At 42.2% G+C, this 17,961-nt stretch overlaps 1 protein-coding gene across 5 annotated transcripts in view; it reads right to left on the bottom strand.

Annotated features, from left to right (window-relative positions):
* Positions 1-3,090: 3,090 nt before the first annotated feature.
* ppp1r9al (protein phosphatase 1 regulatory subunit 9A like) overlaps positions 3,091-17,961 on the bottom strand; it is a 49,929-nt gene continuing 35,058 nt past the window's right edge. For 3 of the 5 annotated variants that reach the window (XM_004917713.4, XM_004917711.4, XM_004917712.4), the window contains exons 11-19: positions 16,678-16,858; positions 16,110-16,255; positions 14,852-15,179; positions 13,224-13,302; positions 12,337-12,408; positions 9,923-10,115; positions 8,963-9,079; positions 6,777-6,965; positions 3,091-5,446 (exon numbers count right to left, since the gene is read on the bottom strand). In XM_004917713.4, coding sequence (XP_004917770.2) covers positions 5,282-5,446; positions 6,777-6,965; positions 8,963-9,079; positions 9,923-10,115; positions 12,337-12,408; positions 13,224-13,302; positions 14,852-15,179; positions 16,110-16,255; positions 16,678-16,858 — 1,470 coding nt within the window. In that variant the 3' untranslated portion in view covers positions 3,091-5,281. The remainder of the gene's footprint in view (positions 5,447-6,776; positions 6,966-8,962; positions 9,080-9,922; positions 10,116-12,336; positions 12,409-13,223; positions 13,303-14,851; positions 15,180-16,109; positions 16,256-16,677; positions 16,859-17,961) is intronic. The other 2 variants (XM_002934607.5, XM_004917714.4) reach the window with 2 other exon arrangements.

The following is a 17,961-nucleotide window of genomic DNA, read 5'->3' as shown; positions in this document are numbered from 1 at the left end:
TCCCCAAACATATTACTACACTGTTTACAGATAAGGGGGAGATCATTATAGATTATCCTCCTTGTCCCCTCCTGGATGAAACACAGCAATGCTCTATAAATAAGAATATACATATAGGCAGGTATTTCTAGGGAGGGTCATTGTATTAATTACCTAATTCATTGGGTTAAAATGGTGGTTTTGCAGTAAATGCAACAAATAATACAAATGTATTGGGCTGATTTAATCTGTGGCCACACTGGGCATTCAGCTGTGCCTCGGAGGGCAGAGAAATATGTGTCCAGTTGTAGCTAAAAGGCCACACAAGCACTGACCGGCCGGTGTGGGGCACCATGGATCTGTCGCAGCACCTTGCTTTATGGCACAGGGGAGCATCTGTGCTTGGTACGAGCTGGAACGTTCTATAAACATTTTTGGTCAAATGATTTGTTTAGAGCATCAACACTGTCAGAGTTCTCTGTTGCCATAACAAAGTATCCAGTAGTCCTGCAAAGCTTTCCTTTTTCTGTGCTGCAGGGCACATTTTCTTGGCCTGTTACTACTGGACTTGTTTTGTTGCCCCTTTGTTAGAAATATATACATATATACTTCTCTTTGGTTGTAGCCACAGCGTGCCATGGGGTGAGGGCTAATGGCCTGTAGGTAGATGCACTATGGCAGTAATGTAGTCAGTAGGAGCAGTGGTTGCCATATTAAAGGAGAAGGAATGTGTCCCTAATATAAGGGACTGAGTGTTGTTTACTATACTAACTCCCGGGACCCTTGCCTCTGAAGGATCTCCTCATGCCTGGCTCTGGCTCCTTACACGGCGCCCTGGGTGGGTAACATGTGCAACAATCCCTGCCCCCCTTGCACTCTTCAGTGGTTTCTTCCCACACTCAAAAACCATACTGGCAGGTTGACTGGATCCTGGTGGAACTGATCCTAGTGTTGGTAAATGTTACTTTAATGGGGAACCTCTGCTTTATCAAGAATGGAATTGAGAGTAATAATTCTTGCCAGAAGGTGGCGCTGCAAAACAATAAATAGAAAGTTGCTCTAATGTGGAATAAATTGGACCTTGCTATATAAATGCCTCCCATTTGCTTTATGGAACCAGTTTTATTCATTAGGGGTAATTTCCCCCCAGGCCTGCCCAGAACCAGCCCTTGTGTAGGCCCAACCTGAATAGGGTTGCCCAGTTGGTATCCATTTAATGGCAAATGTTTACAATTGGACAAGAAGTTTGCGTTGGGGATTTTTCCTTCAGAAAATGACAGTAATGGGAGAAGAAATGGCACAGGCAAAGGCCTGTTGATGTGCGAAGCTCATTTTTGAGGGCAGTAATTTACAAATGTCCCATAAGAAGCCACTGGGTTCCAGTCAGCATGGCAATGACTTTGGAGACACCTGGACACTCAAATGGGCAGAGCCTGTATTGTGACCATCATTTGCAGACCTACGAGAGTCGCTGTTGCTCCCAGTTGTGCATTTTGCTCCAAAGTTCTCCACTGAATGGGCAGATTGGACATGACTGCTTATATAAGGGCCACGATAGTCATGTCATAAAAAGAAGTCTATGGTGCTCTTCTGCAGACAGGTGGCCAGTAAAATTCCTTGGAGGGCCACACCCAGCCCACTGGCCTCTGGTTTGACAGCTCCATTCCAATGAACTGACCAGGTTACATGCATTCACTGGGATTCAAAATAAGCACTGATACTTCAAGTACACAGAGGCCCCACCAGCCCAATAAATAGTGACTGTCTGTGGCATCTTACAACAGCCCCTCTGGCATTTGCCAGAACTCACAGTTGCCAGTCTGGGCCTGGGTTACTGGCTTTAGGATTCACCCAGCTATTCACCCCATTGGTACCAATGTGTGCCCATGTGTTCTATTTAGCGAATTCTGCCCTTGTTTCTGGGAAGTGTATATCACGGTGCCAAATTACCTAGGTCTGTATTTATTTGCAGAGATCCCTCTCAGTGGCCCCAGGACCCAGATACCCCTACTCCTAAGGTTGGGTGCACAGCAAACATACCCAGCATAAGGCCCATCTCCTGGTATGGCACAATACTCCATAGCCACAGGAATGGTGGGAGTTGTAGTTCAGCCAGTGTATAGTTTCAGCACTATTCTGCGCACTTCTATGATACACGTGGACAGTAAAGCACTACAGAGTGTATGCTGCGCTTTGGGCCCATTCTACTCATGTAATATTGGTGTGTAGGCGCCAGTGCATTGTGCCTGAGTCTATTGTTTCTCTTACTCCCATGTAACTGGAGGAGTCCCAAGCCGGACTTGGATTTCTTACTATTGAGAGCTATTCTGATACCTACTGGGAGCTGCTATCTTGCTCCCCCCCCCCCTATTGTTCTGCTGATCGGCTGCTGGGGGGGGGGGGATATCACTCCAACTTGCAGCGCAGCAGTAAAGTGTGACTGAAGTTTATCAGAACACAGGTCACATGGCTGTAGCATCCTGGGAAATGAAGAATATGGCTAGTCCCATGTGAAGCTTCAAAATTAAATACAAAAACAAATGTTTAATTTTAAAAAATAGATTTCAATGCAAGATTCTGCCCTGCACAAGGTTTATCATTTGAAATGGTTTATTAAAAATACCTTGCTAAAACTCTGCTACCGGTATACTGGAACAGGCGAAAGGGAGACACTCGCTATGTTGACATGTGTCGCTTGACTCCTCCCCCTAGCCTAAGCAAGCCCCTTACATTTATAGCTGCTGCCATTACAGGATAACAAATCCTCTGTACGGCTGCAACAGCTGACTGCTGGTTTGTGTCTGCTTGCTCAGGCTAGGGGGAGGAGCCAAGCACCACACGTTGGACCCTGCACAGTGAATGTCCCCCTTTCGCCTGTTTGAGTAGGCCGGAAGCAGAGTTGAGTTTTAGTGAGGTAATTTTAATAAAGCATTTAAAATAATAAACCCACCTACGTGTGGGTCTGCCCAGAGCTCAGTAATAATATGGGAAACGTCGGGCTGTGACACTGGGACTCCCATGTGCTGCAGCCTGTACAGCAGACACAAGCCGTGATACAGGGGTATATACTGTATATTTGTGTGTGTGCATGAAGACAAGACAACCAGAGGCTCAGAAAAGAGTCAGTTTTATTATATAAAACTTTTTTTTTTTTTTCAAAAAACTTTCTAATAAAGATCATGATTTTCTTGTTAGGGGGCTAATTTAGTGGGAGAGAGAAGAGCTAAAGGAAGAATTGGTCCTCAATCAACAGTTTCAGCTCATATATAAAACACTATACTGCTCTGTACGGGGAATGAACAGGTTAATTGTAAGCGTTTATAAAAAAAAAAAAAGACCCCAATTGTTCAGTTAAATTTGCATAAAATCCCAATCCCAGAATGCTCTTCTGCAAATGATTCCCCTATAGCCGGAGACAGCAGTGGCACCCCCCTATTCAGCGCTCTAGCAGTACAAAAATACCCCCCTATACCCACTATCTCTATGCTGAAATGCAGCCCGAGCCCAACTACTACATAAAATAGTTCTACACAAACTCCAGTCTCTGGGAATCCGTGTCCGGCCGTGCCCCCCGCTCGGGCACAAAAGCAGCAGGACGTCACCTCATTACGTTCCGAGACCCCAAGACTAAGGTTTTGCCGCAGTGGTTGCTGAATGACAAATTGTGCAATACTGGTAAAATCCATAGGAATAAAACTGCCAGGTGTGTCCCAGCAAGGGTTAAGGAATGTGCTCCAATCAGTAGTAGTGATGTAAGTACCATTGGTGCCCCCGCAGCTACACCCCCCTGTACCATAATCTCAGCCACTGTTAGTAGCAATCGCTCACACACAGACCACACTTACAGTCAGGACAAACGGCAAGCCGTGGAGTAGTTTTCCCAGTAGGGAAGTTTATTCAAGGGGAACTAAACACACTGAAACCAACGTCAAATTGCTCAGGGGGAACTTCCGCCATTTACAGGAATACAGCGAGCCTGCGAGACAGTGGCAGCGCTTACACTACTGTAATCAATCTGAAACTGCCCCGCCCACTGCTGTTTTGGTTGGTCGGCTGGCTGGACACCAGAAAATTAAAGGGGTGGTTCACTTTCAGGGTAACTTTTAGTATGTTATAGAATGGCCTATTCCTAGCAACTTTTCAATTGGTCTTTATTTCTAATAGTTTATATATTATTCTGACTGTTTCCAGCTTTCAAATAGGGTCACTGACCCAACAGGCAAAAACCATTGCTCTGTGAGGCAACAATTTTATAATTATTATTATTTTTTCTTACTTATTTTTCTATTTAGACCCTCCTCTATTCATATTCCTGTTTCTCTTTTACAGCACATCCAGGTTTCTAGGTTTTGCTGTTTCCTAGCAACCAGATAGTTGCTCAACAAAAATCTAAATATTTCATATTTCATGCTTCTCTGCTCAGTAACTGCATTTTCGACCAAACAAGACAGCAGGGTGCACCGCGGTGGTTAAATTCATTCTATAAGCAGAGCACAAACTGCCAAAATCTTGAAAACTAGGGAAAAACAATATCCTGTAAATTGTAAAGTGCTCAGCAGAGCAATCTCACTACTTGGTCTTTTTTGTGGGAGTTTAGTTCCCCTTTAAGGAATAAGTGCAAAGAGAATAAAGGCCACATAGATCATGAAAAATCTCCCCTTTCCAAAAGGCAGGCAGCCTAACATATCAGCGGCCACAGTAGGAAAGTGGTTCTAAACAGACTGCGTCAGGCATTTCCTTCGGAACAATATTTATATACAATTTCATTGGACAAGGGGCCGACTGAAACCGTGACTGCGTAAAGGTTCCAGATCCCTTTGGTCCCAGCAGGTTAAGAGAGATTTGTCTCATTTATATACAACGCACGCCACTGCTGGAGGATTCTGCACCCCATGCAGTTGGTCCCCCCTCACTAACACAATTAGCAGCCATTAAATTGGATGAAGAAGTGGTTACGTGAAAGAATAAAGACCACAGAGCGAGGAGTTTAAGTAGAGAGCGGCACGGCGCACAACAAGCAAACCAGTGTTGTTATGGGCGACAGAGGGACAGTTCTCCCATGCGCAACCCATATTAGCGAGTGGTCTCACAATAACGCTCTGTACTACTCCCTACACATCCTATCGGCAAACATTTCAGTACACATTTCATTAAAAGTTTGGGGAAAAAATATATATATGTGACTCTAGGCGACTTCCAAGTAGAAAAAGACTACCAAAAAATCTGAAATACAATGACCCCAAATATATATAAGCTCCACCCATTGTACAAGTATATACACACAGAGTGGGGGGAGTGGCCTTTAGCAGTTGGACTCCACAGTGCCTGGCGCTTTCCCACTTGGCTTCGATACCCCTTTTTTCATGATTTTCTCCTTCTGCTTCTCCATTTTCTCCTGTGCTTTTCGAATTTCTTTGATCTTCTTCTTTATTGTTGCTCTGTCTGTATGGCTGGAAACACCTAAAGCCTAGAGGGACACAAACAGAAAGAAATAAGCCCCACGTCCTAGATTAACACACATGTGGGCCCAAGTCTAAACCAAACATACAAATGTGTCCATGGTAACCACACATCAATCTTTCACCCTGGCACCCACTATTGCTGAATATGGCCGCTCAGCCCCACTCCAGGAACCACTGGAAATAAGAACATAGGGTGGCATGAATGGTCAGTCCTGGATTTGTGGAAAGGCCCTGGGCCTTGAGTGGCAAGTGGCCCCCAATACTCTATCCAGAGCTTTACTGGCCTGGTCCTATCAGATACAAGGGAGCACTTTAGAAACGTCAGGGCACTCAGATATAGAACTTCTATTTGTACTCTGTTAGGATTTAAAAACAACAAAACAAAAAAAGAAAAACCAATACAGCATTTTCACCAGTAGAGGGCACCAGGTCACTACTATAATTGAGAGAGAGAGGAATGTGTCTCTGCTGGGAGTAAAAATGCACCCTTAAAAATAAAGTAAGACATTTTTGCTTTTTAGTCCGACAGCTGAAAGGTTAATTACTGATTGGCTGCTGCCCAGGTGCAAATTTGGCCAGTATTAATAAATGAGCCCAAGTATGCTATATTAGATCTATATAGATATAGAATGTGTGTGAGCGTGCAGGCGCTGTAACCCTCTAGCAGCCCAGAAAATCACATGTGCGCATATGCGGGTGGAAGTGAAACTCCCCAGTATTTCTTATTGTATCTGGCCAATAGACAGTAGTATGTTAGTCAACATAAGTCAATATTCAACACATTAGCAGATCCCCAGAATTTTATGACAGACACAATGTGATCCCCCAGAATTTAATGACACAACATGAGCCCACCCCCCAGCATTTCATGGCAGACACTGTCCCATTATCTGTTTTCTCTTTTCCTTCAGATTTTTTTTTAAAGTGTAAGACCGGCTGTAGTCACAAGCTGATTGGATAGACTGGAGGGAGGTGCAGAGCGTACCCATATCCAATCCAAGCACAGCCGTATGGCACTTGCAGTGTCACCTGTGCAGTCTCACAGATACGGCTTCCCTTCTGTTATTGCGCCACTTGTTCCGTCACTTGTATGTGGCACCCAGCGCAGCTCCTGAGCCTTACGCTTATGTTGTGCCTGCCATGAAAGGCTGTGGGCTTGTCATAAAATGCTGGGGGCCCACACTATGCCTGTCATGAAATGCACTTTGAGACACTGTAATACTCCCATTACATAGCAGCCTCAAATTCAGCATTATTTGACCCACTCACTGGACGGTACACCCCACGCAAGCAATTAAAGGGCACATTGCTCCTATGCAAGATGCCCAGTGGTACCTTTAGTTTGTCGCTGTCCAGTAGCATTAACTGCTGCCCGTCTATGTTTTTGGATGTAAACTCTCCGATATACTGCTCCAAATTCATTCCCATAAGCCAGTGGCAGACTTGCTGAGTGGTCCAGTTGGTAACCGGCCGGCTGTGCCACTGATTTTGTTTCCCCGTTGGGGTGGAGTCATCATCCAGAGCCTGCAGTAACAACATGGCACAGACTGTAAGCGTCACTTTATTTATTAAGCACCACTACCCCCCTTCCTTTCTGGACTATAAATGGCATTCCTGCAACCGCGCAGGCCTCGCTCGCATTCTTCCAACAGGAACAAGAGCAGTGGAAGCTGTTGCAGATCTGCATTAAACTGCACGTGTTCAGCACTGGGAACTGCAGAGACGGGACTTGAAGCGCCAAGGTGGAACCCGCCAACCCTGCTGCACTAATTTGTTTTTTGAAACATTTAGGGGGGTCCCCAGTGGTGCAGTATGGGAAGGAGGGCTATGAAGGGGGGCTGGGCTATTGCTCAGGGTATTATTGAAATTTAAATCCCTAATATGATTGGGGGGGGGGGGGGGGGGAGGAATAATTATTAGTTATAACAGTAGCCCTTTAAGCAACTTTCCAATATACATTTATCAAAACATTTCTAAGGCTGTAAATTTATGTTAGTGTAATTGCTATAGAAATCAGTACCTGCACTGTTAGTTCAAACTCCTGAAACAGCAAAAGCCACCAATTAAAAGACTGGGAAGAGAATGGACTTCTGCTAGATTGTTTCAAGACTTGGAGCCATATTGGACAGAAACTGGGAAAGTGCTGGGATGAGTCTGTACAAGGCACGTGCATTTATGGCTCCCCTGTCCCAGTTATAGCTTAGCTAACAGAACCGCTGTCTCACAGAAGGCTCAGTATATAGAGCAGTCAGTGTTTCTCTGTAATTCCCCAATTAGATCCACTACCTGCCATTAGAGTGAGGCCAAGGCAGAGTGGGGCGGGACGTACCCATTTGAGTGATGTCCCTTTATTTTTATATTTGGGTTCACTATTGAATATTCACACTCTGGCCTTCATGGACAGTAATGGGAACAAATCAGAATAAGAATCAGATGTGCCAGTCATTTGTGCCTTTAACCTTTTATTAATCCCTATTCTGCTGATCCAGTACACATATCAGTGTGCCTAAACACAATCCCTTTATGATCATGAACCAACTGTTACGGTGAAACCTGCCCAGTCCAGGACTCCATTAAAGCAATTATAAAATGAGAGAATGGCACAAATGACACAACGAGCAATTCATTATGGACTGACAGATGGATGCACAGCCACACACTGACAGCAATACAGATACAACCGCAGGTACAAATGGTTAACGAGCCTCTCAGAGTCCACACTGAGCATCACCTTTCTTACTATGGCTCCACCCAGCACCAAGGCCACTGAGAGCTGTAATGGCAAACACAAACAGCCGGCACAACTCGTAATAGTGACCCCAGTGTCAGAGAGATGAGCCTCCGTCACAGATCATGAGTCTGCAGGACAGTGACCAGAAGCAAACCTCAAACAATGCCCTGAATGGTTGGTTCAACAAGGTTGTACCTTTCTGAAGAGGGCAGAAATGAGTCCAGATCTGAATCCCCATGGAATGTTCCAGGCTGTCAGCAGAGAGGTGGAGAAAGCACATTCATGGCTATAGGAGGAGCTTGATTCCACTTACTCCCAAGCATGGAAACCTGGTTTTGTCAACTTCAAACTTATTTTGCAGTAGATCCATTTATTTTAGTCTCATTTGTCAAAAAAGCAAAAGGTGCCAATATTTCTGGCCATGACCCTATACAGACACATTTTGAAGTTTTTGTGTGTTCCTATGGGATTCTACTTAACACAGTGAAGTAGGTGGGTATTTCCCAGAAATGGGGATCTGGCTCATCCCAATGAGCAGCCCCTGAGCCAATGGAGAGAGTGGATGCTCAGCATGGAACATCTGTAGGGGGTACAAGTGGAAGCAGCAAGATATTACTGGATATAACAAAGGCAACACTTTAGTTTCATAATAATTTGTGTCTATCTTTCTCATATTCTGCTGTTCCCACCCATTCCGTACAGAGCTAGTTGGACACAACAGACATGCTTTTATGGTGAGAGACAGACAGACTACTAACAGAACACCAAGTACACACACTTTGGCACTCACCTCATTGGAAGAAAAGGTGAAAGTGTGTGAGCGCCCTGACAGAGTTGGCTCTGCCACTAACCCTGACAGATCAGAGCCTGGGCTGTAACTGTATGCATCATCTATGAGCATTCTGCTCTGAAAACAAGTAGAGATAACATGGCATTAACTCTACCCCGCCTCACCCATGGCTACAAGGAGAACCACTTCATGTCAGAATGGTTAATGGATGGTTTGGATCTGGAGTTTACTTGTAAGGGGTCTTAATAATTTGAGGCTACTCAAATTTTATACAATTAAAACCCCCCAACAGGTAAGCTTTGCCACCAACATGGATTGGAATTAGGATATATTTTCCCTTTAAGGATTTGCTGAATGTACTCAGAAGAACTTCACTGTTGCAAGTACGAATTCAGGCTCTGCATAAACATGTCTTTGGCTTTTATTCACAGCTATTTCCCTGTTTTGTGCCATGGATACCTCTCCATAAACTACAGGCTCACACAATCCTCAAGCCCCCATATAGCATATAATGCATGAAAGCTGTTAAATATCGGCTGGCAATGCTGACCCATACAAAGTTGTTTGCACTAAAAGCCCCATGAAAACTCATTATTGAGGTTTTCACTTGTTACATCCTTAGTTGGAATAAAGATGCCCATACACATGCCCATAGAAGCTACAGACTATCCTATCCCATCCCGTCAGTTGTGAGGCACACAGACTTGTGCCTAAGTCATTCCATTGCCTGTTTGTATGGGTAATCTCATACTCTGCCACAAGTATTTTAAATTATGAAGTAATATTGCATCTCCTTCTTACTATAAATATTAAATAATAGCTTTTGCATATAACAAAGCCCTTCAATAGTAAGGAAGTACTAATGAAAGGAAGAGGACATATGATACGGAAGTCTTGGTGCTGGGTATACACAAAGGCTTCTTTATAGAGGCAGCATAATGTTCCTCTGTGAGATTGTACCTTGTTCCTGCTTCTCTCTTGGCTCTGCTCCACTGTAAGGTCAGGGCCGCTCGGAGAGAAGTTCAGGCTGCCACTGGAGGGAGATTCTTTGTGGCTGTCTCCGAACCAAGAGAACGGCATGCAAGTGGGGACTGGAGAGTCAGAATCAGATAGCGACTGATTGTCGGGCTCCTCCAGCAAGTCTCTGGAACCTCTGCACAAACACACAAGAAATACACTTATTTATTAAAGCTGGAACAATCTTGATTTTATTTTTCCTTCAGAGAAACAAAAGAATAGCGGGAGAGCATGGCTTCTTCTAGGCAAAAGGGATATGGCACCTTCCTCTGCTTAAAGGAACAGTAACACCAAAAAATGAAAAAGTGTTTTAAAGTAATTAAAATATAATGTACTGTGGCCCTGCATTGGTAAAACTGGTGTTTGCTACATAAACCCCACTATAGTTTATATAAATAAGCTGCTGTGTGCCATGGGGGCAGCCATTAAAGCTGGAAAAAAGGCACAGGTTACAAAGCAGATAACAGATAAACCCCCATTACATTCTGCAGAGCTTATCTGTTATCGGCTATATGCCTTTGAATGGCTGCCCCATGGCTACATAGCAGCTTTGTTTATATGAACTATAGTAGTCTCTCTGAGGCAAACACACCGGTTGTTCCAGCGCAGGGGCAACAGTACATTATAATTTAATTACTTTTATACACTTTGTGTATGTGTGGTCCCCTAATATGAGGAGGAACGTGCTGCCCTGAAAGCTAACACTCAGAAACATAAGCGGTATGTGTTTGCTTAGAGAACAGAGTAAAAATAGGAATCTCTCTTATGTCGCATTGTGAGCCAGTGAGCAGGAAAGAGTCAGTATTTGTGTTTGTTGCAGACTTTTGTTTTCTCAGTGTGACCACAATGGTATAATATATCTTACCAAGACAGACAAATACTGACAGGTTCTGTAGGTAAGTAGGTATGCAGGAAACATGCCCAAGCACACACAGACTCTCAGCCTCTAATTGATCTGTTTATATATTTTTGCAGGCACAGAAATTCAGTTGAATCCACGCCCAGTTCCTTGTGCAACAGAGCGGGCACATATCACCCTCCAGCTAAATGCAAAGTAGAGAGGAGTGGGGGGAGTGTGCCACTGTGCCCCCCCCCCCCCCCCAGTTCTTTAAGGTAGTGTGCTTCATTCTGCCTGTAACTACACCTCTTTAGGGGGAGTTCACCTTTTACTTTAAGTCTGATGTAAACTGAGATTAGCAGGGCCCAGTATACCCTAGCAACCAGGAAACAGGCCATTAAGCTGCTTCTAACAAAGAAAACTGCTACTAGTCTGGGGCATAGCCCCTACACACTGTGCCACTGTGGGGTGAAGGCAGGGTCAGACTGGGCTGGTAGGCAGTGGGGGGGGGGGCGCCATGGCAGCCCCGGTGTGCCCTGCACCCCTCCAGTCCCATCCTGGGTGAAGGGTACATGATTTACCAAAAATAACCTGCACACCTCTGGGCTGAAAGCTACATGTTTGTTATACACCAGAAGAAGAGGGGGCAATGTTGAAGAACTCAGTAGAGACTGCCCTGGGAAAGAAGTTGTTCTCTAACTTGAGAAGCATGAGTCTCTGCTGGTCATGGGCAGAGCACAGCAACCCTATGGCCCTAAGTAAACAAGGGTGCATAATGTCAACCTTACTTGCCAAGATAATTTCAAGTATTTAGCAGTTTATTCCAATTTGAATGCTTGCTACGCATTTTATCTCTTTTATGACAACTCTGCAAACTGAACTAAACTACCAATATGGCAGCTTATATTAATAATGTAGCAAACCCAAAACAAGACTGATAGGCCGTGCCTGTTACAGCTTACAATCTAGATTTAATATACACATGCCAACTTAAAAGACATGTAAAGAAGCCTATGGGAATGGAGGCAGTACCCATTGCAATTATAAGATATTCCTAACAACAACAAAAGGAAAGTGAGTTATTAACTGCCCCTCTGCAGTCAATATAGACAGTGCAGCAATGAAGTTATTCTTTGGCACCCTTCTGCACATGGTAAAAAAGATGTCCTGAACCCATAGCTCATCCAGATTCTAAACCCAAACTCTGGATTCAAAGCATCCCTGTCATAATATCCTAGCCAAGGCTGTTGCCCTTCCAAGTTCAACCTGCACCTCAAATGTAATGTTCAGTACGAGCCCTATTCATTGTACTCAAGTTAAACAAGAAGGTAGATTGCCCCTTTTTATAGCCCTGCAAGCAGCAACTTTTTTTGTATCTCTGTGTCTGAAAAAGTCTGTGCATAGCAACACATTATATTAATAGGCAATTAAGAGTAAAGTTTCAAAATGGTGACAGAAACGAAATCGCTTAATGCAGCAGATCTAGTGCCCAATTCTATACATGCATAAAAATACTTACCGACTGTCCAGGGATCCTCTAGGATTCTCTTTATCAGATTTTCTGCCTTTGCCTCCAGACTTTCGCAGTCCCCTAAACAACAAAAGAAACAAACTCCCAAATTAAGGAGACATCCAAGTAACAGAGCAGGCAATTTTCCCATTTACAAGCAAGAAAACAAATTACAAAAATAAATTTAAAAGTGCAGGTCACCTTTACTGTTATAGATTTATGTCATATTCTTAGCAACTTTCAATTGGTCTTTTTATGTTTTTATTTTAAATTATTATTTGCCTTCCTCTCCAGTCTTCCTCTAACAGCTTTGAAATAGGAATCACTGACCTCTGCAGCTTAATAAGCTATCCAGTCTCACATTCAAACCACTACCTGGTTGCTAGGGTGTCTGAGCAAAACAACTAATTAAATAACCACAAAAAAAGAAGATAAATTGCAAATTATCTCAGAAAATCCCAATCTACATCATACTAAAAGTTAGTGGATTCTGTCATGATTTTTATGGTGTCATTTTTATTACTAAATTACACTGTGTAGGCAGTTATTTTAAGTCATTTTGCCTCATCTGAGAAAGAGCCAGCATGTCCCAAAGCAACTGTTTTCAGATAAGTATTGTTTCTCCTAATGTATTTGGAGGAGTTAAGGCCGGATTTGGGTGTTTTCTATCGAGTGCTATTTTCATAACTACCACTAGGCTATGTTAGCAATGCAAGTGTCGGGGAGTTGTTCTTGTTACCTTCCCATTGTTCTGCTCCCACATCAAAGTTCAAAACTAAATATAAAAAAAAATCTGCTTGTTCTTTTTTTAAAAAAAAATAATACATTTTGTAAAAAAACATGTTATTCCTTATAACATCACTTATGGTTTAAAGGTCAAACTGCTGTTACCTTACCCAAAATCTGGAAACCGCCTTCTATGCTTTCCTGCGCCCTCACTGGATTCAACAGTTTTTTCCTCATTTCTCTTTTCATCTGAAAACATAGCTGAGTTAGTGATATGTTTTCATGCCACAGAATATTCAAGGACAAGTCTGAGAGCTATCCCGTACCTCTAGTCAGTATAAACCTTAATCAAGGTAGGCTTATACTATATTATGGGCACACATATTCTTAAAGGGGCATAAGACAAAGTTGCCAAGAACCAGTTATCAGAGCACATACGAATAGAAGAAAACAGGACTGAGAGGTGCAGATGTTTTTCCAGGCCTGCCATGGGACTTCCTGCAAAGCTCCGTTATATTATGGAAGTGGTGCTGCCAGCACTATTGCTGATTTGGGACAGCACTGCAGAAACATCCACCCTGGAGCGTGATTTAAATTATAGAAAGAAAAGGATAATGAAATGCTCAGTTACCTTTCCTTTTATTTGAAAGTGTTTTGATTTTTTTTAAGGCAAATTTGTGATGGATTTTTATGTCCCCCTTAAAATTCCAGATTAGCCACCAATAAAGTTGATTATAAAATGTATAAAGGCAAAAAGGTGGTGTTAAGTGGTGTAATAAATAAGTGGTGATCATACTTAGGGACATGTAGCATGGAACTTTGAAGGCCAATCTCAGATAGATATATATATATAGATAGATATATAATAAAATTCCCTAATCTCCCACCACAATAAAAATCCCCATTGCACCCAGCCAGTCTAGCAGGAATCAATGCTCATGTCACCACCTTTTGCCTTTAGCGCAGAATGAAACAGTTAAACATGCTTACGGATTAGTAGGGGTGCATGCAGATAAATGGTAATGTCAGTAATCACAGCAAAAGTGTGACACGACAATGTAAAAAACTGTAAACAGAAACTATTGCCTATGCCTCCCCAATTGCAGCAATTTGGCTGCTGTAAAAAACGGAAGTGTTTATGTGTAGCTGGTGGCTAAATGCAGAGGGGTTTGGCTGCATTATATCTAAATCTAAGTGCCTGGGGGGGGGGGGGGGTAATTTCTAATTATGCGGCGAGGGGTTAGTTCCCCTTTAAATTGATTCCCATAAAGTCTTTATGCTAATATTGAGTTAGAAATGTGGCTCCCAGACTTATAAACCGCCATCTCCGAAGTTTAATTACCAATATGCAAGTATGTTCAACTTTGTAATTAACGGAATTAGATGATACACAGATGGCAAGTCTGGTTCTGCATAACGCTCATACCCACTGGCTTTGGGGCAGCATTCAAGATGCATTCTTACATGCAGCAGTAAAGCTTTGCCTCTGCTGTAAGTGGAGGACTTCCCCACAGGATATAAATGGACTCTGACTGCATAGTGGTCACAGCATGCACACTTTACCTGATTCTGAAGAATTCAACTTTGCTGCTGCACCCTTAATGCCTCTGAACACTGGGGGGTACATGGCCTTAGTTTTTATACTGGAAATAGATCCAATCATAATGCAAGAAAGTTGCATGTAATCACTTCATGCAACTGTGTGCCACATCATAATCGATTTTCCATCAAGTCAGATGCCAAGTGCCGGTAATTGGAAGCCTGAAAATGATTCGCTAAGCCTAATACCTAAGCTTACCTTTGAAAACTTTTCCTTTGCCTTTAGACTCTCTCTGTTTGGTATTTCTACCAAAAGCTTCAGGGGAGGTCTGATCTACCCCTTCCCCAGTGGGAACCTGACTTTTGGTTAGAATGGGTTCAGTGTTAGTCCTGGGTGCCAGGGAGGAGGATGAAATGGAGGGATCTGACTCCCGAAGGCTACCTAAACTTTCAGCTTCTCGAGTCTTTTCAGTTCTTTGACCTTCATGTTGATAAGAGGGCGTGACAGTCTGCTCGTCCAGTTCCTCAACTTTGTTTTCAGATAGGCTGCAACTTTCTGTTTGTAGGATACTTTCTTCTGCATCGTCCTGTATGATGAGAGTCATATGAATCAGGGTAACAAACCATGAATATACAGGCTACAGTTTATGTTAAGGTAGTACAGGTATGGGTTCTGTTATTAGGAAACCAGTTATTCAGAAAGCAGGAAAGCCTCTCCCATAGACTCCATTTCAATCAAATAGTTCAGAATTTTAAAACTGATTCCCTTTTCTCTGTAGTAATAAAACAGTACCTTGTAACTGATCCCAACTAAGATATAATTGATCCTGATTGGATGCAAAACAATCCTGTTGGGTTTGAATAATGTTTTATTGATTTTTTTTAGTAGAATTAAGGTATGGAGATTCAAATTACAGAAAGACACCTAATCCGGAATACCCTTGGTCCCAAGCATTCTGGATAACAGATCCTATACCTTTATAAGGCACAGCATTGCATTAAAGGACAATTCATGTACTTCATTTGGAGCAAAGGGGAAATAAAATAAATAGTTTGATTAAAGGGGAACGCCACCCAAACAAAACTTAAGCTTTTTGAAAAGTGTAACAGTAGTCACCTGTCCTAAGCCTGCATCCTCCAAATCCCACAATTCCCTGCACGTGATGTCAAGGAAAGGAACATCACAGCGCAATGAATTGTGGGTTATGTAGTTCCTGCATGCTGTCTCTAAGCTGTGAGAAAGTTGTTACAATTTGTAACATCAATGTTTTAGTCCCTCCTCCCCTGCCAGGATTTCAAATGATGCACAAAGAGAAGAACTGGTTTGCAGCTGGATTTCAGCATATAAAAATGGTATTTATTCATACTTTTTAAAGGTATATTGTTGTGTGAGGCTCTTGAACACATTTTGGTTTGTAAACTGGAGTCCCCTTTAATATCCTAGAATCCAAATTGCTAAGCGAATTTGTGCACTATACTATCATTTCATATTGAGCAAAAATAAAATGAATACTCACCTCCAAGGCAATGTTCTGTCCCCCAGTAGGCTCCTTGAGCTTATTTCGAGATGGCCGCTGCCGTTTCACTCTGAGAGCAAGCTGTGCTTTGGCCTTATGTGCACTAGTGTCTAATCGCTGGGTTTCTCTGACACATTCATCAAAATCTAAAATAAAAGTACATTCATAGATATTCTGTGACAGTGTGGTGTTACCAGATACAGTTACCTATACAGTAAAGTCATATTGAACAAAATAGGACATACTACAATGTAAAAGATAAATGTTCTGAAACTTTTACAAATGTGCTTTATAATAGCAAACTCATTTTAACAATGTTTGATACCTTTACATTATTTTCTATTTTGAGGTTCTACCCCCATATGTAAAAAAAAAGGCACTAAGTTTGCCCAGGAGCAGTAACTCCTTTTATTACATAGCCCCATAATTGTCCCATTCCTCTAACAACTGTACAGTGCAGCACAGTCTAAATTTATAAGTGAAACAGTAAATGTGTAATATAATATACAAATCTATGTGTCTGTAATTAATTGCCACCGATTTATGGGAAATGTACTTATTTTTTTACCTGGTACTAAATCGTCACAAACTGGGGAGCTCTCTGCCTCCAAAGCTTCACGAGCTTGTACCAAAGCTGGATCATTATCACCAATTTCCGCACTGTGCTCATTTATCTGATGATGATTATGGTCTGAGAACCCTTGAACGGTTTGCTCATACTTGCACAGCTTGTACTCAAGATCAGAAATCTGTCAAGATAAAGAATTTCTCGGTAGGTGAACGTTCAACAACATTTGCAGTGTCACACTAGTAACATCAAGTTAAAACTAGCACAGGAGGAATGCAAATATCTGTTCCAATCAAGTACTTCTACTGTAAACAATTCAGGAATGCTTCAAATGTATTTAATAAGAGTTACCTTTAATAGCAAATCAAGATTTCCTATTACAAAATGTATGGTATAAGCTGTACTTGATACTGCCTGCAAATAAGACTACTCCTACCATGCTGCTTGTTTATAATGTGACTGTGATCCTTGTGGAGACATATTCTGACCAGGTACTTTAATGACTTTAATTATAATTTTCAAAGGCTGCAAACTGTCTCTGACTTAAAGTTACAGGATTTATAATGTGTTCTTTAAATCATCATAAACCTACATTTACGCTTGCACTTCCTTATCTGTAAGTGTGTATAATTCACTAATCTGCCAGTGTGATCTTGCCAAGGTATCTGAATAACATCATTCTATATGGGGAGGGGGTACTGTCTTGTGGTTATTTCCTGACATGACAGTACACATGCAGGAGAAAGACATATTAACATATGTTAATGTGAAAGCAATTCACAAGGCCCTGTGAGGAAGGGCTGAATCCACCTCCAAGTGTTGCACCTACAGGTGCCCTAAAGCACACAGATTTACACTTTAATATCAGTTTGTACTGCCAGGATCCAACCTACAAAGCATACTTATTTTATTAATTTAAACAAAATCCTTTTTAGATGGTAAAATATTTGAACACATTAAAGTATCATTTACACTAGTGTATTAGTAGTTGGTTAGACCATAACAGTCTCACTGAAAGGAGGGAAGAACCTTGAAGTTCATTACTTCATTTGCTGTACATTAAAACAGCAAATGATTGTATGGAACATGGTGTAACCCAGCTGGCTGTTCCTACAATTACTGTGGAGCCATACAGTCTACGCTATTTACAGGTTACAAGTGCAGGTAATAGAACCAACAGAAGCTGTTAAAACTTTTACTTGCATTGAGTCAGATTAATAAACTGTTAATTAAAAAAAAAAAAGAATTAGGCAGCCCAAGCCGTGTGAACAGGAACAGCCTGGA

The sequence above is a fragment of the Xenopus tropicalis genome, chromosome 9, assembly GCF_000004195.4.
Source record: "Xenopus tropicalis strain Nigerian chromosome 9, UCB_Xtro_10.0, whole genome shotgun sequence".
NCBI lineage: Eukaryota > Metazoa > Chordata > Amphibia > Anura > Pipidae > Xenopus > Xenopus tropicalis.
The sequence above is the reverse complement of the archived record's forward strand: the minus strand, read 5'-3'. Positions and strand labels throughout refer to the sequence as shown.